The sequence below is a fragment of the Mastigoproctus giganteus genome, chromosome 8, assembly GCF_048544385.1.
Source record: "Mastigoproctus giganteus isolate SK-2022 chromosome 8, ASM4854438v1, whole genome shotgun sequence".
In the NCBI taxonomy this organism is placed as follows: domain Eukaryota; kingdom Metazoa; phylum Arthropoda; class Arachnida; order Uropygi; family Thelyphonidae; genus Mastigoproctus; species Mastigoproctus giganteus.
The window spans coordinates 132,375,339-132,400,401 of record NC_143582.1 but is presented as its reverse complement, the minus strand read 5'-3'; the positions used below and the strand labels follow the sequence as shown (position 1 = coordinate 132,400,401).

General features: G+C 36.5%; 1 protein-coding gene across 2 annotated transcripts in view; it reads right to left on the bottom strand.

Moving 5' to 3' along the window:
- Nucleotides 1-1,808: 1,808 nt before the first annotated feature.
- LOC150081824 (ATP-binding cassette sub-family C member 8-like) overlaps nt 1,809-25,063 on the bottom strand; it is a 1,084,700-nt gene continuing 1,061,445 nt past the window's right edge. For both annotated transcript variants that reach the window (XM_090378918.1, XM_090378919.1), the window contains 2 exons: nt 12,462-12,608; nt 1,809-2,185 (listed from right to left, as the gene is read on the bottom strand). In XM_090378918.1, the coding sequence (XP_090235044.1) occupies nt 2,039-2,185; nt 12,462-12,608 (294 nt within the window). In that variant the 3' untranslated portion in view covers nt 1,809-2,038. The remainder of the gene's footprint in view (nt 2,186-12,461; nt 12,609-25,063) is intronic.

Sequence of the window (25,063 nt, the reverse complement as noted above, 5' to 3'; positions counted from 1 at the left end):
TGTTCACTTGTTTGCTGTATAGGACACTGTCTTGAAATAGGGAGCAACGAACGTGCCCAAGACAGTGGATTTCTTCTGCCAGGTTACTGGCCCCGCAATGGGGAGGCAGGAGCAGTGCTGCTAGTGATCAAGAGGTATAAAAGTTAGTGTTAGTCTAAAGGAAAAAGAAAGAAAAGTGGCTTTCCTTTCTTAAACTTGCTTACAATTCATAAGACTAAGTTTGTTATTGATTAATGAGAATGTAAAAAAACTTTTCAAACTGAAGAAGAACTGTGGCTTTGGGTAAATGCTTTATGAATCACTCGGAAATCGCTTGATCACTATAATGCTTGGCACTCGGGGCCAGTGGCAAAAGGTGGAATAATAATCATGCATTGTTGTACTCACTATTCACTATGAGTATTAAACAGCAAAACAGTTAATTTAAAGCCTGAATGAAGTTCTTATACACCAGTACATTATTTTATCACTTTTACCACTGCAAATTATTATTAGGACCAGTGTACTGAATTGCAGCTATTTATAAATATAATCTATCAATCAAAAATTAGGGTGGCTATTTTTACCAAGACATATATACATTCATTTATAAATGAGTTAAATTTGAGCTAAAAATGAGTTAAAGTGTGTGTGTCATGTCAAAGCTATAAGGCAACAGTACATTTTGTCTGAATTGTATGTGTTCTGCCCTAGCATCTGATAAATGGTGTATTTGCCCATTTATCAGATGATAGACCTGTTTCTGGGAGAGAAATATACATTAGCTTGAGACCAGCTAACTCATCTGCATTTTAAAAAATGCCCATAAAAATTCCATGTATCTTTGGTGGGATTCACACTTGGCCTTTTCCACTTGGTGTGAGGAGGTGGTTATTATATCCATTGTGCTACCACAAGGGCATTAAATTGAGTCTCTAAGAAACTGATTACTGTTTTCAATTTATGCAGACATCAATCAAGGTGAATCCTAATTCAAGAAACATTGAATGAATATTTCATAAAAAGGGCTAAAGATTGGCATAACTGGACACAAGAAAATAATTATGAAATGTTCCTTTTCTTAAGCTCAGCAGATTTGTATAGTACCAGCATGGTTGTTGCTCTTAGTACTTTCTCAAACATGAAAGATCCACTAGAAGACTCGTGATTTGGAAATTTATTGGAATCTATGGATACAAAAAGTAATAAGCTAATACACAGTGAAGAGGAAAGATTGATTGAACTCTCTACAAAGTTGGGATTAAAATTAATCTTTAATTCAAGGAACATTACTCAGTTTTAGAAAATATACAGTATTCAACATGTCAGGAAAAAGCAATGAAAGGATATTGCCATTTTCAGCCCTACACTAATGTATAACAACTTTGGTCATGAAAATAATAAAACTAAGATGAAAAACTTGACTGGTTACTATACTAGTCTTGCAGTCACTCTTTTTAACTCCAAGAGTTGAATTATTTATAAGCAAGAAACAACAATCACATCTGTTACCTTCTTTTTCTACACATTATATTATTATACTGTTTAATTAAAAAATATTTCTATTGCTGATGGTAAGTGGCATTTTGGCGATAAAGGAAATGAATGAATATGAAAAAATCATTTCATTAAAAATTATTTATGATTAGTTTTACTACTCTGTTATAGAAAAATTTAAAAAAATTACACCAGTTAGTGATATATTTTGGGTCGAAAACCACTTATTTTTTTTTTTTATTTTTTTTTTATGAAAACCCCAAACACGAAAGGTATCAAAACATATAGTACTTAGTACTGTGCATGGGTTGAAGGAGAAGTATGGGGGGAGGGGGATGCTGGAAACTTTGCTCTAGAGACTAAACATGGGTTTCACCACTTCAAGCCTCCAATAAGCAAAGTGGTGGTATTTCACCGGTTGATGAAAGTCATCTACCACTTGTATAGATGACAAATATAAACCTAAATATAAGTGAGGCAAACCTGTGGGTACCATTAAATTGCATCCTATATAATAAACACATCGGTACTTTTTAATGCTTAATTGGATAACAGGAAAAGTTCAATGTTGCTGTTGACTAGCTTTAACAAGAGAAGCAAAAATACTTCCTCGTCGGGCAAGCAGTTCTTCTGGATGGCCAATTTCAGCAATTTGACCAGCTTCTAGTACCACTATTTTATCATAATTTAGAATGCTGCTCAGACGGTGCTATAAAATATATCAAAAGCACATGTTACATTGATCATAGCCAAAACATAAAATATTAAAGATTTAACGAAGAGGAAATAATTAAATTATTATTTCATAAGCTAATCCCTATCTTTATTAACAAAAAAGGATGTGCACCAATGAAATACTTTGTTATTCCTTTGTATTCTATATTAAAGCTACCTCTGGCAACAACGTAGTTTTAATATAGGATACAAAGGAATAGGTTCCCATTCTTTATAATAATTGGCTATATTTTATGAGATCAATAATTCATTTTAGTTAATATATGCAATCTGTAATAGCAGATTATAAATTAAAATAAAGTATATATAAATTAATAAAAAAAATATGGTGAGTTATTTGACATTTCATTACAAAATAAAGATATATTCTATGATACATGATTAATAAATATGTAATAAACAAAAAACATTAAATACAGTGAATAAAATGAGTAAATAAAATGAAAGATATATTCTGATATATGATTAAGAAATATGTAATAAAAAACATCAAATATGGTAGGTACTTTTTTCTATTGTTTATTGAAGAAGGCAGTTCCAGTCAGCTTTTCTGGCAATCCCAGAATTTATAATATAATGTATACTACCATTAGTTGGTTATGATTCCTAGCACATTGAGATGGCCAGGGACTGTCTGCTAGCATATGGATGACATCATATACAGCATCAATATAATACTCCCAATTTGAGGGGTATGTCAATTTATTAGTTCATATATCAATGAAACAGCTATTTCACATTAAAGCTGATCATGAGTCTGCTGATCTTGATTAGAGGATAAGTCTTTCTCATGAGGAAATATTTAACTGTTTCACTTAACAGAGAAATTCAATTTTGCACTAAACTACATAAAATCATAATCAGGATAAGTCAAGAACTTTATAACTACAAAAAACATATGCAGCTGATGTACCCATCCCATAGCAATGTTGAAGCCCTAATAAAGAATAGCACTGCTCAGGAAATGGAATGCAATCCATATACAAATCCATGCATTAATGGAAAGAACAGGAAATATAGCATCCTTTCATTAACTACTAAGGAATATGCAGCACAGTAAGAGATAAAGAACCAACATCTTCAAGAAGCAAAGCAATGATTCACTGTTCAATCATCAGCATCACATGCAGCAAGCTTGCCATGGTGGTCTAATCCTCCACAGGAGCCCCCCAGTATTTCTAACACGAACCCAGCCTACCAGAGGCAACAAGGGTGCTTTAAGGGTGATGGATCATAAATACTGCACTGTATCTCAATATTTAGATCAATTTCACAGTTGGTTCATCAGTTCATAGAGGTTGTGTACCACTGTACAAGATATTCCCCAGTCACAGACAACTTCCAATCTTCTATCTGAAGAAGTTTCCACTCACTTGTTCAAATGAAGTGCTATTCATGTTGTACACTAACTGAAGCAGGATCAGAGCCATTCATTTGTCAGGTAACCCACAGGTGTGTAACCAGGAGCCAGACCTTTTCACCATCAGACTAACCACTGAAACACCTATTCCTGTTTCCAATAAAAGCAATGTTTTTTGTCAGGTCAGCCCAAAAACATCAGCACAAAAAGGCATATCATTCATCTCATACACCACCCACTGTGGTTTCAAAAGGGTATGTGTCCACCATTATTCGAAATGGTTACCTCAAATCCTGTGCTTACTCTATCTCAAGTAATTTCCATTTTGAAGGATGCTAACTAGCCAATAGAACTGATACATCAGTGGAGCTATGATGCTTATCATATCTTCTAGCGCAAAACACCCCTTAATTACTGCATGCAAGAGGCATGGAACATAGAGTTCTGTGCAATGCAATGAAAGCCAATAAAGTACAATAGATGTATTATAGAAGATCCAACGATCACTGCACCATAATGAGTTGCAACCAAGGTATAGGCAGACAACCAGCTTCCAGTGCATCACAAAGAGATGCAAGAGAACACTGAAGCATGGTGTACCATTAGCACAAACACCACACACAATGTTACAAGGAGATGCATGTGCAGTAATAGTATAAGATCAATTCACAAGTACCATCCAATGCTCCATGCTGTCAGCTTACTGCAGTCAGAGAAGGAATTCTAGTCTACTACAAGACAACAAACCCAGTAGTTAATGAAAAATTGCTATATCCCCTGTTCTTTCCATTATTGCATGGGCTTGTATATGGATTGCATTTCCTGAGCATTAGCATTAGTAGAGGCATTTGATGCAAGAAAGCAAGCTTATGCAGTATCAGCCAAAAAAAAATAAAGTAAAATAAATAAATAAAAAATAACCACTTACTTCGCCCCTCTGTTCGTTCAAAATACCTGTCCAGCTGAGGGTTAAACTTATTTAGGCTATCAACTTCCACGACAAGGGATGGAAGTCTGTTCCACCTACCAACCACCCACTGGCTAAAGGCAAATTTCCGCACATCTATCCTACATCTGTCTTTCCTCAATTTGAATTTATGCCCTCTCAGGTGATTATTCTGAGCAAGAGGAAGAATCCCATCAGCATTCAGCATGCTCAACCCATTCAAGGCTTTGTACACCTCTATCAGATCACCTCGCTGGTGCCTAGTCTCCAGACACTGTAATTCGCAAAACTTAAGCCTTTCTTCGTAAGAGCGCCCCTTTGTTCCATTCACTAGTCTTGTTGCCCTTCGTACTCGTTCCAGCAGCTCTACATCCTGTATACAGTACTCTAGGTGTGGCCTTATACAAGGGAATAATCACCTCCTTACCCCTGCTAGAAAAATTCCTATATATCATTGATAATACACCATGAGCTACTCTTGCAGCCCGTCTGCACTGCTCAGAGAACTTCATATCTACCTGCACAATCACCCCCAGGTCCCTCTCATTCTCTACCACTGTCAGTGTAGTACCACAGAGTTCATACGTTGCTCTGGGGTTGCTGTTTCCCATATGTAGTAATTTACATTTGTCAATGTTAAACTTCATTTGCCATCTCTCAGCCCATCTGCTCAACCTTTCCAGATCCTGTTGCAGCAGCATAGTGTCAGTAGTGTCCTTGACAACCCTGCCAACCTTCGTATCGTCTGCAAACTTGGACATTAAGCTTGATATACCATCATCAATATCATTTATAAATACAGAAAACAATAAATGGCCCAATACTGAACCCTGAGGGACTCCACTAATAACATTAGTCCACGATCAGCAGTGTCCACTGATTACCACTCTCTGTCTTCTCCCCCTCAACCACCCCTTTATCCATAGCAGCAATTTGCCTTCAATGCCACACTGCTCCAATTTGTGCAGTAGTCTTCAATGTGCAACAGTATCAAAAGCCTTTCTAAGATCCAAGTATATAATATCAAAGTTATTCCCTGCATCCAGTTCTTTTGTGACTGCATCATCGTATCCAATCAAATTGGTCAGGCAAGACTTCCCCTTAACAAAACCATGCTGTGTCCGAGCTATAACTGAAGTCTTGTCTAGATGATCCTGCAGTGCTTCTTTAACCAGTGCCTCCATTAATTTTCGGGGAACAGAAGTTAAACTCACAGGTCTATAATTACTTGTGTCAGCCTTTGATCCTCCTTTGTGAATTGGGGTCACATTTGCACATCTCCAGTCCATGGGTACCTCCCCTGAGTCCAAGGAAGCTCTCATAATTATGGCTAAGGGTTTGCTTACTTCCTTTGCTGCCTCCTTTAATATAACTGGATAGATCCCATCCACCCCAGGTGCCTTTCTTGTGTTTATCTTCAACAATTTCTCCTCCACTTTACTATCAGTTATTACAAGATTCTCTAGCTTACTGCCGGAGTTGAATACACCTCTGGCATTCCCCTCGCTGAATAACTCCTCATGTGTGAATGTCGATGCAAAATATTCATTTAGTTTGTTAGCTACCTGAGCAGGATCATCAACAGTTGACCCATCGATATCAAGTGGACCAATCTGATTCATCCCCTTCCTTCTAGAGTTTACATAAGTAAAGAACTCTTTGCTGTTTTTCTTTACATCCCTTGCCAAAGATTTCTCGTAATCTGCCTTCGCCTGCCTAACCTCCTTTGTAACTTGGTTACAGATCAACTTGTATCTATCATAGGCTTTTGTGTTAATTTGTCATAGGCTTTCTGTGTTAATTTGTCATAGGCTTTCTGTGTTAATTCACGTGTTAATTTGTATGTATCCCATGCATTTTTCTTCTCTGCCATATGTCTCATTAGTTCATCTGACATCCACTTAGGCCTAAACCTTGAACAATATTTCTTGGTTGGTATGTAAAGCCTAGTAGCTTCGGAGATAAGTTCTTTGACTGCTTCCCATTTTGAATTTGCTGTTGGTAACATCATCAGTTGGTCCCACTGTATAGAATTTAAATACTGTCTCAGTCCATCGTAGTTGCCTTTACGAAAGCAATAACCCATCCCTTTACCCCTAATGGTAGTTACCTCTTTGAGTAAATCCCACTTCAGTACACTGTGATCACTGCCACCTAGCGGTTCATTTACCTGCAGATTCTTAATGCATGAAGAATCACTACTGATAATCAAATCAAGAGTATTACTCCCTCTAGTTGCCTCCCTAACATGCTGATGTAGAAAACAATCATCCAATAAATCCACAAAAGCCTTGCTAGTGTGTGAGTGACCAGCCCCCAAATTCCAGTCAATATCTTGGAAATTAAAATCCCCCATTATAAGACTCTCTGATTTACTGGCCCACTCTATTTCCCCGTACAGTTTTTTATTATACTCATCAGAGTCATTAGGCCTATAGCACACTCCTACTCTCAATTTTGATCTCCCAATGCTTATGTCACACAAAACTGACTCGACACTGCACTGTACAGCAATGTCGACTGGCTTCACTTCCTTGGATTTTATGTATTTCTTAACTAATAGCATAATCCCTCCTCCCTTTCTACCCTGTCTATCCTTTCTGTAGACATTGTACTCCCCAAATTCCAGTTCTGCATTCTTTATATCTGTGTGACACCACATCTCTGAAATCCCCCCAATATCTGCCTTTGATGTTTTGAGCAATATCTCAAATTCATCAAATTTATTTACTAAACTCCTAGCATTGGTGTACACGCAAGTATACATGCACCTGTTCTTGTTCTTAGCTACCCTAACACAACCTATGTGTTTATTTGTACCCCAATGATTCCCAGTAGTCTCTGAATATCCTGCATCTTATTTTCCAGGCTGTGGCTCTTTCCAATAGAAGCAGTGCAAGAATCACTTTCACCTCTGCCAGTGGCTACTGTTAATCTATTAGTCCTTGTATCCCCCCAATCTAGCAGTTTTCCGACCCACCTAACACTGCCTCGATAGCATCAGCAAACATTCTTGCGCCCTTTCTATTTAAGTGTATCCCATCCCTGTAGAAGCAGCCTCTCCTGTTAACAAGTACAGACCAGGCTGAAAAAAATTCTACTGTTACTCTGGAATTACTGCTATCCATATGCAGTACTTTGCATTTGTCAAAGTTAAACTTCAATTGCCATTTTGCAGCCCATCTGCCAAATTTTTCTAGATCTTGTTGCAGCAGCATGCTTTCATTACTCTCATTAACCACTGTGCCAACCTTTGTATCATATGCAAATTTAGACACTAAGCCTGATATACCATCATCAATATCATTAATCAATACAGAAAACAACAATGGGCCTAATACTAAACTCTGAGGGATTCCACTAATAACATTAGTCACAAAGAGCAGTATCCATTGATTGATAACCACTCTCTGTCTTCTCCCACTCAACCATCCCTTTATCCATAGCAGTAACTTCCACTTAATGCCACACTGCTCCAATTTGTACAGCAGTCTTTTATTTGCAATAGTATCAAAATCTTTCCTGAAATCCAAGTAAATGATATCAAAATTATTTGATGCATCCAGTTCCTTTGTCATTGCATCATAGTATCCAATCAAACTCTTCAGACAAGGTCTCCCTTAACAAACCCATGTTGTGACTGAAGTATAATAGCACTCCTGTATAGATAACCAGTGACTATTGTTTTCCCTGAAAGAGAAGTTAAGCCAACAGGTTTGTAATTACTCCTGTCACCCTTTGTGAATTGGGGATAAATTTGCACATTTCAAGTCCACAGGAACCCCCCCCCCTCCCCAAATTCAAAGATGCTCTCATATTCATGGCTAAGTGTTTGCTTACTTCCTTTGTCGCCGCCGACCGGGCTAGCCGAGTGGGTAAAGTACCTGCCCGGCAACCCAATGGTCGCGGGTTCGATTCCCGCCTCGGGCTTGGATCAAAGTACTGCAAAAAAAAAACCTTGGGAGGTGCAATATGGCCACAGAAGCCGATGCGCCAACAACTACCAAATCAAAAAAAAAAAAAAAAAAAAAAAAAATCCTTTGTCGCCTCCTGTAATATAGTTTCCATTCACCTCAGGTGCCTTTTTCTTTTTATGTTTAACTTCAATTTTTCTTCTACTTTCCCTCACCATTATTACAAAATTATTTAGAACTCTAAATAATTTTGTAATAACGGAAACTAACAAACTCTAACAGCGAATTTATGAAACTCTGTTAGAGTTTGATAAACCTCAGGCATCCACTTCCCTAAAAAAAAAGAGGGACCTGTTCCATTTCGCATGGTGGCACAAAAGTCCCATCCCTACCAAACTTATGGGAAGAACTTTGGCTAATTAAAACTTCAAATTAAGAGAACTTTAGAAATTCCTAAAGCTGTAACATTAATGATGACAATAACAGTTAAGCACTTTCTAAATTGATATCCTACATGAAATCCACACCTCTTCAAACAAGTGGTAGACAGCAATATATCAAGCGGATTAGGCTGGTATGCAGGGCTCATGGCAGCCTAAAAATAACTTGAAATTAAAATTAAAGGAGGAATAAAATCACATCAGAAACTGAATCAGATTTTTCAGCCTAGAGACACTTTGGCTGAAAACTGTGGTCCTCATTAGTAGGGATGAGACTTTAACATCAACATGTGAAACAGAACATGTCCTCCTTTTCAAATAAAATGTACTGTAAGTTTAATAAAAGCTATGTTATTTTTAATACAAAAAAAAGAGAAAAGAATCAAATCTACACAAATGATTATCTTTCCAAAATTTTATTTTGCATTCAGGAATGAAAGAAAATGTTTAGTGGCCTGCTATTCAGACTAAGAGGGTATCATCTTTTAATTTTTTAAAATTTTATCACTTTTAACAAAATTAACTTTTGTTAAAAGATAGATATCCTCTTATACCATTAATTAAAATTTGTTACAGTGTATCACTTTGTTGTTACTGACAAGCTTGGTGGGTTGCAATGATTTGTTGTGCAGTATGCCCTGAGGCTCACAGCATGTAACACAGCTCCAATATGATAAGAAAATTAGGCATTCAGTACAATACTGGGACCCTCTACAGGAAAGGAGGGGAGTGATATATGCACTAAGAGAAGCTTGGACTATAGACAGAATTCAGCTTAATGCTATTTGAAATGAGGATGATAACATAGAAAATGACATTAATAGAAAAAAACTATTAAACCAAGTGAAAACGTTAAGTACATTTATTAGAATGGTTCAAATTAGTTTGCTAATCAATAAAATTACATGAAAAAATTATTGTTTGTCAGTCAACTATGATTTGATACAAAAGTGACTTCCTTCAATGAACATATGGCAGGAATCAAAGTTGCTGAAGCGTGTATCACATTTTCAGATTTTACAAATCATCTTCCAAGGCAGATAATGAAAGAAAAGCACTCACAGTTCTCTGTATTTAACATCATAAAATATTATGATGAATGGAATAGATCTTTGAATCTGTTTCAATGTTTAAATTTTCAGGTGCAAAAAAAAGTGGCAATTTTTCACCTGCTGCACAATTCAAGCAGTTATAACAAATGCCATTTCATTCAAAACTGCAGCTGCTTTCATCCTGCTAGAACTATACTACTGTCATAAACATTTTCCTAAATAAGGGACCAAAGAAATTGGTTACAGACAAATTTAGGAAGATTATGTTCTACCAAGAGTGAAATGAAAAGACATTTTTATAACATCCTGATCAGTGTTTTCACTTCAAACAAAGAATAGTGTATTTTTTATTGCCTTCTTGATACTTTATTTTGGCAAAATGTTTTGCAATTTCAACCAGATAGTAATATTACATTTTCCATCAGGAATGATATTAATATTGCATCAAAAAACATTAACGTTGTGCGCACAAAATGCAAAACTATTTTCTTTTTCCTACAAAAATGCATGAGAACTTAACGTATACGTACAAATACAAACAACAATGATCAAAGGAAGCATTATTTTTGAGGTGCCTTCAACCTTTGTGATCACATGAAATTCTTGTTTGCGTCTGAAGTAAAAATCAAAATACAGAGATCACCCACAACAAGGCTGGATAGGGACAGTTGGCTATCCAGATCTTGCTGTGGATCATCTATCATCTTATGAAATAATATCCCAGATTTAGCTTCCATATGTACAAACCATAATGAATTCAGTGTGGCATAAATTCCATTCTGTCCAAAGTCCTCTAAAAGGATTAGCAGGGCTGTGCATAGATATCACATAAGGTATATGCAAATCCCTGGCATGCAACTGTTTAGTTCAGTTAATATAATCTTCTCTGATCTACAGACTTTAGTACTTGAGACTACATGCCCAATTATGTTGGGGGAGCTGGTACCCGGGTGACAGAATTAAGAACATAGCATAGTGCATGGCCATTCAGACAGTTGCACGTAAATGATCAGTTCTAATTTGGCATTGAGAATGATACCCACAATACTAGTATTCTATAACGCGAGGATGGTAAGCAAGATGCATAATACTACCACAAGTGATTTATGGATTACATCCATCAATGCTATTGCTCACTGAAATATGGGATTCATGGCACATGTATCCCATGTTGGAATAGGGTTCCCACTTTTTTAAAACCCAAAAAGGAGGAAGCCAACTTTTTTCAAAATGAAATATGGATTTAGGATATTATAACTATAATATATAATTATATAAAAAATATATTTTGTACACATTATTTGAACCTGATGCATTTCTTTGATTCAGTTTGATTTTCAGTTATAGTGTTTGATAAAGTCACCTTTTCTTTTATTGATATAATATCACCAGAGCTGTACTGAGGGTGAGGCGAACGAGGCTCTTGCCTCAGGTTAAAAGCTAAAAGGGGCGCCAAAAGAAAGATTCAATAATTGCTAATGCTGCCATCATTAACAGTAGGGCTCAATTTTTCATTCTTGCCTCAAGTACTAAAATGGTTCGGCATGGCTCTGAATATCACACCTATGCAATAAATATTACTGTAATATTGACCTTCACTACTTTTTTTTATGAAAGAGTATTTTTTTCATCACAGTTCTGCGGAATACAGTAATAGAGTAATTCAAATTTTGAAAAATGACCTACACAAGAAGAAAATGGTATTATAAAAAGAGGTTTAGTCTTATGAAAAGAGAGGCCAATTCTCTCAAATTATATGCCCACCACCAGAGTCTTTCATAGGATTTAGCATCTTTTTTATGCCTGTGTGTAATATAAAATAAGGATATAAGTTCTACCATAGCTAAAGAATAATATAATATATTGGGGGAGGGAGTAAGAAATGACATGCCATTCTTTATATAAAAGCCATTGTGGAGTGTTATGGGAGTTGCATGCCCAGCATGCAACTCCCATAATACTCCATACTCCACAAATAGCATAAATACTAAAGTTTTAGTATTTATGCCATTTGCTACTAGCAAATGATCACTTTATTCAGAAACGTTATTCAGAAGTCATGGAGTCAAAGGTTTTTATTTGCACAGTGATTTAATTCTGAATATTTTAATTTGCACAATGATTTAATTCTGAATATTTTAATTTGTACAGTGACTTTATTTCAACCTATTTTAGCTTATGTTAAATAAGTTTAAATGATATATTTTATGGCTTGCTGTTTTGATTTGCAGTGATATTTGGCTAGCAAGTTAAAGTTTAGTTAAGAAAATATCAAGGATAGATCACATTATACCACATACAATTTAATCATATTATATTAGAAAATGGAAGCATATGGGACAGGATAACCTTATGATACAAGCATGCATTTCAGTAAAAACTATATAAATAAATATTTTTTAATGTTTAGTTGGTTTCACTTTAATATAGAGTTTATCAATAGCATTTTACAATATGATCTCCATTTATTAAAAAAACTATATTAAGAGTGTGAAAAATTTTTCATTTGATATAATTTCTACAATAATATAAACTTACAGCAATTGAAATAACAGTGCACTCAGAGTAATACGATGATACTACATTTTGAATAATGTGATCTGTATCCGGATCAAGAGACGATGTCGCTTCATCCATTACCAAAATGCTAGACTTACGAATAATGGCTCTTGCAAGGCAGAAAAGCTAAAATGAAATGCACATTATTCAATGATAGTTAATTTTTCTTTTTTGTTTGCTTATAATAGTAGTTCAAAACATTTTTACTCATATATCTTCTAAGAAAGAAAGTCAGTTTAGTCCATGTCACACACTCACCACCATTTGAGAACTTACATGTTAAATCTTAATATTTTGTTCCCCTCTCTTCTTTAGACTTCATCACAATCCTTTGGTATTGAGGGAAAACAGTGTAGTACAATTATAATGGTGGGTTCCGAATATAATGATTGATAAAGTAAAACAAACACCTAAAAATTCCAAAAATTGGAATGTTTCAGGTGTGCTGATCAAACAATTTTTACAGAAAACCAGAACTAACCTGTATATTAAAAATAAAGATATAAACATTGGATACCTTATTCATTCACTTTATTCACTCACCTAATGTTAAAGTTCATAGTCAAAATTCTGATACATTTCTGTAAATGCCCTTTAACTGGATGCCAGAACAACCTGAACATTCAGAACTGTCCCAGTTAAACTGGGATGTATACGGTCACCTTAATTTTGAAGCAGTTTTCAATAATTTAAATTAATAATCCTCCATTGGCAGCTGTAATTTTGTTGTATTAGTGGTCATGCATGATTATATTACATCTCCAAGAATTTATAAATACATGTATTTATGAATGTTTAACATTTATAAATACATTTTGCAATTAATGTTCATATTTTCGATTTTGTTGATACTTTATACTTGAAAAAAAAATAAAAGAAAAAAAAGTAAACCTGGTAACTCATAAAGCGGGAACTGCTTGTAATAATAAAACTCTTTATAGACTAAATAGGTTTTAGGACTAAAAGCCTCAGACTATGGAAAATTCACAAATCGAACAAGATAATTTGTAGCATCATGTTAGTTCATAGAAAATCACTGGAGTAGGTGAAATGGTATCATTTTGTTTATATCTCATATTGTGAATGCCTTCACAATGAGTTGCCCTGATATTGCACTACCTCAAATAAGCAATTCTCCACTAGTAGTGAAGACTAATGTTACTTATTTTGGGCGGATACCACCCAGACAGCACTGTTTCAAGTCTTTTTGGCCTCTCATCAGTGGGTGGGTAGGTACCCGGTTTTACAATAAGTGCAACCCAGTTATGAAGTATAACTCCCCGATATGAGAGTTGTGAGAAACATGAGATATAACAAAGTCTTGAATAAGCAATGCTTCACCACAGACAAAGCTTTGCTTATTCGAGGTAGTTCAATATCAGGGAAAAATGCATAGGATACATATAAATTAACAGATGACACAAAAGTCCATGGTAGATATAAGCTGGTCTGTAATCAAGTCACAAAGAAGGTTAGGCAAGCAAAAGCAGAATACGAGAAATATTTGGCAAAGGATGCAAAGAAAAACAGCGAAGTGTTTTTTACTTATTTAAACTCTAGAAAGAAAGGGATGAATCAGATTGGTCCACTTGATATCGATGGTTCAACAGTTAATGATCCTGCTCAGGTAGCTAACAAACTGAATGAGTATTTTGCATCTACATTTACATATGAGGAATTATTCAGGGAGTGGAATTCCAGAGTTGAGTTAAACTCTGGCAGTGAGCTGGATGATTTTGTAATAACTGAGAGGAAAGTGGAGGAGAAATTGTTGAAGGTAAACATAACAAAGGCACCTGGGGTGGATGGGATCTATCCAGTTATATTAAAGGAGGCAGCAAAGGATGTAAGCAAACCTTTAACCATAATTATGAGACCTTCCTTGTACTTGGGAGAAGTATCCATTAACGTTTGTTCCGAGGAAATTAATGGAGGCACTGGTTAAAAAAACACTGCATGATCATCTAGACAAGACTTCAGTTATAGTTCAGACACAGCATGAGTTTGTTAAAGAGAAGCCCTCTCTCTGACTAATTTTATTGGATACTATGATGTGGTCACAAAGGAACTGGATGCAAACAATTATTTTGATATCACATATTTTGATCTTAGGAAGGCTTTCATTTCTGTTGTATATGGAAGATTGCTGCACAAATTGGAGTAGTGTCGCACTGGTGGCAAATTGCCACTAAAGATAAAGGGATGGTTGAGTGGGAGAAGACAGAGAGTGGTGATCAACGATCACTGCTCTTCATGGACTAATGTTATTAGTGAAGTCCCCCAGGGTTCAGTATTGGGTCCATTGTTGTTTTCTGTATTTATCAATGATATTGATAATGAAATATCAGGCTTAATGTCTAAGTTTACAGATGACACAAAGGTTGACAGGGTTGTTAATGACACTAATGAGAGTACGCTACTGCAATAGGATCTAGAAAAGTTGAGCAGATGGGCTGAGAGGTGGCAACTGAAGTTTAACATTGACAAATGTAAAGTACTGCATATGCGAAGCAGTAATCCTAGAATAACGTATCAACTGTGTGGTACTACACTGAGGGTGGTAGAGAATGAAACGGACCTGGGGTAATTATGCAGTCAGATATGCACGATCATCTAGACAAGACTGCAGTAACAGTTAAGACAGCATGGATTTGTTAAAGGGAGGTCTTGTCTGACCAATTTGATTGGATACTATGATGTGATCATACAGGAACTGAATATCAACTCGGTTCGAGCCCGTCACCACCAAATACGGAGGATGCGGAAAGGTCAAGGGAATGACCATCGCATATTCCGGGAGCAATATGGCCTTAGTTGCTAATGCTCCTAAAAACCGAATAACAAACAAACTGAATATCAAAAATAATTTTGATATCACATAGTTGGATTTCAGGAAAGCTTTTGATACTGTTGCACATGGAAAACCACTGTAAAAATTGGAGAGGTATGGCATTAAGGGTAGGTTGCTACAATGGATAAAGGGATTGAGTGGGAGACGACAGACAGTGGTAATCAATGGACACTACTGCTCTTCATGGAAAAGTGTTATTAGTGGAGCTCCCCAGGGTTCAGTGCTGGGCCCATTGTTGTTTTGTGTATTCATCAATGATATTGATGAAGGTATATCAGGATTAATGTCCAATTTTGCAGATGACACAAAGGTTGGAAGGGTTGTTAATGACAGTATGCTACTGCAACAGGATCTAGAAAAGTTGAGCAGATGGGCTGAGAGGCGCCAGCTGAAGTTTAACGTTGAAAAATGCAAAGTACTGCATATGGGTAGCAATAACCGAAGAGAAACATACCAACTGTGTGCGACTACACTCAGGGAAGTGGAAAGTGAAAAAGACCAGGGGGTAACTGGACAGTCAAAATAAGAAGTCACTGAGCAGTGCAGATGGGCTGCAAGGGCAGATCATGGAGTCTTGTCAATGATATATAGGAATTTTTCTAGCAGAAACAGGGAGGTGATTATCTAGTTGTACAAAGCAATGGTCAGGCCACACCCAGAGCACTGTGAATAGGTCTGGAGGCCTCATTTTAGGAAGAATGTAAAGTTGCTAGAACGAGTACAAAGAAGGGCAACAAGATTGGTGAGGGGAATAAAGCGGTGATCTCACCGAGAAAGGCTTAAGTTCTGCAAATTGCAGAATCTGGAGAGTATGCACCTGCGAGATGATCCAATTGAGGTGTATAAGGCCTTAAATGGGTTGAGGAAGCTGACTGCTGATGGAATTCTTCCTCTTGCTCAGATTAAGAACCTGAGGGGGCATAGATTCAAATTGAGGAAAGACAACTGTAAAATAGATATGTGGAAATTTGCCTTTAGCCAGCGGGTGGTTGATTGGTGGAACAGACCTCCATCTTTTGTTGTGGAGGTTGATAGCCTAAATAAATTTAAGGCTGAAAAGGATGGGTTTTTTTTTGGCTGCATAAGCTTGCTTTCTTGCATCGTATGCCTCTACTAATGCTAATGAAGGCATGAATGGTTTGAGCATGCTCAATGTTGATGGTATTCTTCCTCTTGCTCAGAATAATGAGGGGACATAAATTCAAATTGAGGAAAGACAATTGTAGAATAGATTTGCCTTTAGGGAGCCAGTGGTTGATTGCTGGAACAAACTATCATCAGTTGTAGAAGTTGACAGCTGAAATAAATTCAACGTAGAACTAGAAAAACATTTTGAAGCGAATGGATGGGTGAAATGGGAAGGTGTTTTTTTGGCTGATGCTGTATAAGCTTGCTTTCTTGCATAATATGCCTGTACTAATGCTAACTTATTGTGAAGGCATTCACAATATGAGATATAACAAAAAAGGTGATTTGCTATGAACTAACATGCTATGCACTGACTTGTTCGATTAAAACTCTTTAATAATTGCAAAAAAAGTACGAGGTGCAGTTAATATATTCATAAATTTCTAACACCGGATATTGAGAGGAACTCTTTCAATAACAATTAACACCAATTTTTATGGTGACTTTTCATTCTTCAGAATGAAAAGTCACCAAAAAGGCCAATCTGCTTTGCATGAAATCTATACGATGAGACAACTGAGAATTTCACTAGTGGTAACATTAATGATAACAATAACAGTTGATCATTTTCAAATATTGATCTCCTATTTTAGGTAAGTTAGGTTGGAGAGTCCACAGATCAGAGCCAATTTCAGAGAATTTAGTGTCCAGAATCACATTAGGGAAGTGCAGTGGTGTATTCAGGCCAGAACGCACCGGAACATTGTTCCGGTACTTTTTTCTAAATGTCATAATAGAAAATCATTAAATTTATACACCTTTTATGGTGACTTTTCATTCTTCAGAATGAAAAGTCACCAAAAAGGCCAATCTGCTTTGCATGAAATCTATACGATGAGACAACTGAGAATTTCACTAGTGGTAACATTAATGATAACAATAACAGTTGATCATTTTCAAATATTGATCCCCTATTTTAGGTAAGTTAGGTTGGAGAGTCCACAGATCAGAGCCAATTTCAGAGAATTTAGTGTCCAGAATCACATTAGGGAAGTGCAGTGGTGTATTCAGGCCAGAACGCACCGGAACATTGTTCCGGTACTTTTTTCTAAATGTCATAATAGAAAATCATTAAATTTATACACCTAATATTATGAAACAATGGCATAATCATAGGGGAGGGAGAAATAATATCTATTTTACCCATTGCTACTAAAAATATATATTAATAGTAATCTTTAAAATTAATAGATTTCTTTAAAAATTTATTTAAAAACAAAAATATAAATTTTGCAATGAAACTTGAACGTTTCTTACTAAAGTACAATGTGTTAGATAAAGAGATCCAATAATGGCAAGTTTCTTGTTTATTAAACTACCTGGTCCACCATTAGAATTATGGAATCCAAATTTTTATGTCCGAACTTGGTTGTGGTTTCATTGTTCTACTGTTGACCAAACAAACAAAAATGGCAGTCACACAAGAATACTTATTCGATCCTGTATGGGAATTTCTATGATTCTTCTGAACAGTATTTTTTATATTATTTTGGAGTTTTGGTTTACATTTTTTTCCTTTTCTGATTTTTTAAATTTTTGTCTTTGTTTTTTACTTTTGAAATTTTTATTTAATAGTTATAAATACTGAACAACTATTCTAATCTTTGACTTTATTTTTGTAAATGAAAAAGTGTAGGTAACTATTTCTAGTTAATCGATGAGCATTCTGGCAAGTCAATGAAGGTTTGAACACATCTCCAGTTTACTAAGAAGGTTCCTTCTTGGTATTTTCCAGCTAATGGTGTTCCTTTAATGGTGCATCACCAGCCTAGGCCATAATGTGCCAAGTCAAAATAATACAATGATAAATATGTTGGTAACTTATAAACAGGTTACTAAATCAAGAAGATAAATATAATGTACTAAGGTAAATATAAAGTACTAAGATAAATAAAAAAGGTAAATATCAAAATATAAAAGTAATAATTTAAATGTGTATAAATTAATGGATGGTAGAAAGTTAAAAATGTCAGACATATTGTCTCTGTCATCTAAAATCTAGGTGAAGGTAAACGGTTCAGCCAGATTATTGAAAGTGGTAAAACATAAAAGACATACATCGCTAAACGCAAACACAGATAAAAAACACGTTGAATGGTTAAAACAATTTCACATTTCTCACACATGGGTGGATCATCTATCCTCAGCAAAAAGGAGTGTCAGAAGACTGTGACCTATGTAGAGTCGAGCAAGAACAACTTCTTTCTCTTTTTAGATCCTGCTCAGCCTGGACTGCCATTTCTTGATTACACATTTAATCTGGTGTAGTTTATTTATGCCAAGAATTCTGCCATTGGAAATATAATTTGGTGTATATTATTTGCTTTGCAATCAGACACTTCGAGGTGTCTAGTTGAAAAGCCAGTCTGTATAGGGAACAGATAGGTGATGGTTATCCAGTTGAATAGATAACATGTCTAATATCCAGGCTACTTTTACAGGTTCTAATCCTATGTATAAGTTTGGTGCGATAGCATCAATAATACATAGCCAAATCTGAATTAACAGAATATTAGCAAGGCAGCATTGTTTTAAGTTATATCTCATATTGTGAATACCTTCACGAGTTGGCATGATATTGCACTACTTTGAATAAGTAACGCTTCACCTGAGGAGAAGACTAATGTTACTTATTCTCAGATGGAAACCACCACCCAGACGACACCGTTTCAGGGCTATTTTGTATTTGTGTGGGATAATAACTCGACTATCCACTTGTCCCTATTAGACTTAGAAAAGCAAAAAGGTAGAGGGAAAGTAATAGTAGGAGTGGAAAAGAAACGGTGTAGAAGAATAAAAGGGACAGTAACTCCTTCAACTCACACCACTCAAAAAACTCCTCGAATAGGCAACGCTTCCCCAAGAGAAGGCTGTTGTTACCTATTCTTGGAAACTCCGGACATCATCTGGCTCCCCCTGGTGTCATTTCAGGGCTATTTGGCCCTTCTTCGGTGGGTGGGTGGGTAGGTACCCAAGTGATGCAATGATGGCAAAACAGTTATGAAGTATAACTCCACAATATGAGAGAGATGCCTGATGGTGTATGATGTGTTTAGACTATAAAGCGTTTAGGGCTAAAGCCTCAAGCTATGAAAAAGTCTAGACTATGTATAAGTTTAGTGTGATAGCATCAATAATACATAGTCAAATTTATGTATTATGTATTGTGGAGTTATATTTCTTAACTGTTTTGCCATTGTTGCATCACTTGGGTACCTATCCACCCACCGAAGAAGGGCCAAATAGCCCTGAAACGGTGCAGTCTGGGTGGTGGTATCCATCTGAGAATAAGTAACATTAGTCTTCTCCTCAGGTGAAGTGTTACTTATTCAAAGTAGTGCAATATCATGCCAACTTGTTGTGAAGGCATTCACAATATGAGATATAACGTAAAACGATGCTGCCTTGCTAATATTCTGTTAATTCAGATTTGGCTATGTATTATTGATGCTATCGCAGTAAACTTATACATAGTCTTTTTCATAGCTTAAACTTTAGCCCTAAACGCTTTATAGGTTCTAATCCTTAAATTTTGCATATCAGTGTATTATGTTGATATAAGAAATCAATTGGAAATATTTATGGGTTGTTTAAAGTGTGGGTCCTTATGAAATTTGTTTGTGGAGATATACAATTTTATTTGTTTTAATGATTTTGTAGTTGCATTTTTCAAAAGAAGAGTGCAGATAAAAGCTAGATAGTAGAGCCTGCCTCCCAGTGGCTGGGATGGAAACCTGATCCATTGGGATAGACAGGACTGGAATTGAAGTGTCCCATGTCTATCTCACTTGGCTAGGGCTAAGTGGTAATAAGGGTTCTCTATTTTGAGAAGTTAAGCATTGTTTTGACTTATGTTAATTTAATTATTATAAATTTTGTAAGTTTCAAATTATACAGCTTTGTTAAAAATTTAATTAAGTCATAAACCACATATAAGCTTAAGTGGTTTTGTTTGTTTGCTTGTTTATTTGGTTTTTAGGAGCATTAGCAACTAAGGCCATATTGCTCCGGGGTATGCAGTGGTCATTCCCTGACCTTTCCGCATCCTCCGTATTTGGTGGTGACGGGCTTGAACCCTGGTCTAATCAAGAAGCGTGTGCTACGCACTACTGTTCCTTCCCACCTGGCTACAGAGGCGCCTACTTGGGTGGTGGATTGGCTCTAATGGTATCTTGGATGTTTTGATTTCTAGCATTTCTTATTTTTTAGTTTTATTTTTATACTGTCCACCTACGTCTGATACCACTATTTATCTTCAATATCTTGATAATGTTTTTGCTACTGTTGGTTCTGCACACACCTGTTTATCGTGTCAGATGTCAATGCAAAGTCTGCTCTGTTCTGACACTAATGACAGACTTATTAAATTCGCTCTAGTGATCCCAGAGATATTACCTTTGTGATTAAGTGCTCCTTTTCAGATATATCTTTTGCTCTGTGAACCATTGCTGTTTTTCCCTTAAAAATAAGTATCGCAACTTCCAAAGGCAATACACCAAGGCCATAAATGACAGCAAAAAACCCATTTGGAGAACATTTGTTCTAACTGTTGGATAATTTTTTCTTTGTTTTCTCTGTTTTATGTGGTTTAAACATATCCCAACCCAATAAAATAGATTCCTTTCGTAATGGACCAAACTGCCTATTCCAAATGTTTTTGATCCAAAGTTTATCCAGCCAACCATTTTCATGTACATGAACAAATATTCCAGGGGAAAATATGATCTTTGGCATTTTTTCCCTTTTGAAAATTACCATTGGTTTTAACTTCGTTCCATCTGCCATGTACATTAAAAAAAAAAAAAAGTGCAGCCATTATCAACCCACTGCAGGGTGGAAGCCTCCTCAAAAATTCATGCTGAGGGAAAATGGACCATAATCTGCCACGCTGGTCCAGTGCGGGTTGGCAGATCGACTGTATTCAGCAGTCAGGGGCTTGAACCCCGGTCTACTCAAAGAGCGTGTGCTACTGCACTCCCGCTCCTGCCCACTCGGCTACGGAGGCCGTCATGTACATTAATATGACTGTAAACTGAGTTTTCTCATGTCCAGTTATCTTCACTAAAAATATTTAGACTCTTTTTGAATTCACAGTTCGGTTTGCTATCATGTCAAAATTCATGGGAGTTTCATTCATATTTCCAATGTGTAACAATGGAAAATTGTATTCCTTGTGCAGTTTTTTACATATCATTGAAAATCAGTAATTTTATATTCCAATTCGTCTGGTAGTTTCTGAGCTATTATTATCTTTTGGCATAATCCCAATCTTTTCGTTCCATAGAGCATCTGCATCAGCTTAAATCTCATTTGAATTTTTGACTTACTTGTGTTAGATTTTGTCTATTGAAGTGCTTCAACACGAATTGCATTTCTTGTCACAATATATCCACTCTGGCATTTTGCTGATATCCATTCAAAAAGATTTTCTTTCAGCTTGGGCCAATGACTTTTTTCCCTCCTTCTCTCAATTCACATTTCGTTCTGGGCATGTTATTTAACAAATCTTGGTTTTTTTTTCCAGTCACGTACTGATTTTTCACTTATGCCAAATTTTCTGCCTGCTGCACAATTGTTTGTGGTTTTGGAAAATGCTACAACTTTAAACTTGAATCTAATGTCATACTTCATTCTTTTTGAAGGATTTCTCATTTAAAAGAAGTACACATAAATAATACAAGTGACAAATAAGACAAAGTTGATACTGTTTCAGAATAAAACTTGAATAGAAAACTGCAAATTGTCTTCATTTAAGAAATTCGCTGCTACATGACTCAGGCCTTCAGTCATACAGCACTATCCACAGGTGCCAATGACTCGAGGCTTCAGTCAGATATAAGCTTCTAAACAATACTGCAGTATTTCCCTGGCTCCTGGGGATAGGTTTGAAAACTAGACAGGCAGCAAATAATTTTAATACATGTGCTTCATAAAAGAGTTTTGGAATTCTACAATGGATATGATCAAAATACGTATTTTTTTTTTTGTCTTAAAATATAAGGTTGACTTATATGCCAACTACTATAGTAATATCCACTGTGATGCTAAAACCAAAAAAACTTGTTGCTGGAACCACCTTGTCCAACTCTGGCAAGATCGGTGGTCTTCTTCCAAAGGTATGATCACAAGATTTGGTTTGGTTTGGTTTTTTTGGTTTTTAATGGCGCACTGGCAGCTAAGGCCATAATGCGCCAAGTCAAATTTAAAATGCTACTAAACATTTTGGTAGCCAAGGCTAACACGTCAAGCAGTTAATTATTATGTTAAAAAGGATAAAGTAAAAGCATAAAAAGTATAAAAACTTAGATCCTTGTATAAAAATTAATAGATTGTAAAAAGTTAAAAATGTCGGACATATTGTCTCTGTCACCTATTATCTGACTGAGTGTAAATGGCTCAGTCAAATTATTAAAAGCAGTAAAACACAAGCGTCGTGCTTCTATAAAAGCAGGATATTCTATAAAAAGATGACTGACGGTTAAAATAACGTTACACATCTCGCACATAGGTGGGTTATCCACCCTCAGCAAATAGGAATGTGTTAGATGACTATGACCTATGCGGAGTCGAGCAAGAACAACTTCCTCTCTTCGGACCCTGAGTAGACTGGACTGCCATTGCGTAATTACAGGCTTAATGCGATGTAATTTATTTGTGGCCTGTCCGTGCCAAGAATCTTGCCATTGGGAGAGTAATTTAGAACGTATTATTTGCCTGTAGTCTGTATAGGGGACTGACAGGCAATGATTATCCATGGAAATGGCTGATTTGGCAGCGGCATCAGCCGATTCATTTCCCTGGATTCCAATGTGGCTTGGGATCCAGCAAAAGTGAATATTGAATTCTAATTTCATGAGAGAAAAAAGAATCTGCCGGATCCTGGACAGGATCGGACGAGGGTTAAAACTCATCGATACCAGAGCCTGTAACACGCTCGATGAATCGCAATAAATCATATACCTCTGGTAGTCGCGATTTTTGATGTGATCTAGGGCTGTTTGTATTGCATGCAACTCTGCAGTATAAATGCTAGTTTCTTGTGGGATCTTATAGGATAATGTTTTGTGAGGGAACACAACAGCAGATCCCACATAACCTTCTAACTTTGAGCCATCTGTATAGAATGGCAGAAAGTCAGAATACTGCTGTCTATGTGATGCAAAGAGTTGCTAGTAGACAGATGGCGGTGTAGTAGCCTTCTCCCAGATCTTAAGGGAGAAGTCACAAGTTGGAAAATAAGCATGCCAGGGTGGAAAGAATTGCCTTGGTGACTGGGCAATGTTGTCTACCATCACATTTAGCTCATTCAGCAGGCCCTTGAATGCGAATACCAAAAGGTTTGTTGGCAGTCCGACGGTTGTTGTAGAGATTTTTTTCAGCGCAGCTCAAAAACGGATGGCCACATGGGATGATCGGGTAGGGATTTTAATTTGAAGGTGTACTGTAAGGATAACTGCATACGTCGAAGAGACAGAGAGGGTTCGTTTGCTTTAACGTAAAGGCTTTGGACAGGAGATGTGCGAAATGCTCCAGTGGCTGTCCGGATGGTTTGATGGTGGATTGGATCTAACCACCGAAGTGCACTATCTCTAGCAGAACCATAAACCTGAGACCCATAGTCGAGTTTGGAATGGACAAGTGCTCGGTAAAGACGAAGAAGGGTAGAACGATCTGCGCCCCATGAAGTTGACGAAAGGGCACGAAGGATGTTAAGCCCTTTGACACATCTTGTCCTCAGCTGACGAATATGTTGCAAAAATGTCAGCTTCTTGTCAAAAATAAGTCCAAGGAATTTGAATTCTGCTACAACTGGGATGTTATTTTGCCCAAGCCTTAATTCTGGGTCAGGATGAAGATTACGTTTGCGACAGAAGTGTACACAAACAGTCTTCTGTGATGAAAATCTGAACCCATTACCCAAAGACCAAGCTGTAAGATGATCAATGGTTTTCTGCAGTTGCCTTTCAATGACCCTCATATTGCATGAATGACAAAATATAGCAAAGTCATCAACATAGAGGGCATTGTTTACGGTGGGTGGAAGTTGTTCTGTGATAGAGTTTATTTTGATTGCGAAAAGCGTGACACTTAGAACGGATCCTTGTGGGACTCCCTCTTCCTGAGAGAAAACTCGAGAGAGGGCGGATCCTAAACGGTCTTGAAATTGGCGATTCGAAAGAAGGTTTTTAATAAAAAGAGGAAGGTTACCTCTAAGGCCAAAGTTATGGAGGTCTTTTAAAATTCCAAATTGCCAGGCTGTGTCGTATGCTTTTTCAATATCAAAGAAAACTGCTACCAAATGCTCGGATTTAATAAAAGCATCACAAATGGACGTTTCCAATCAGATTAAATGGTCCAGAGTGGATCTATTTCTTCGGAAGCCGCACTGTGTCCTGGAAAGCAGACTGTTTGTTTCTAAATACCATACAAGTCGTGCATTAACCATTCTTTCCAGGACTTTGCACAAACAGCTTGTCAGAGCAATAGGACGATAGTTACTTGGATTGCTAGGATCTTTTCCTGGTTTTGGGAAAGCAAGGAC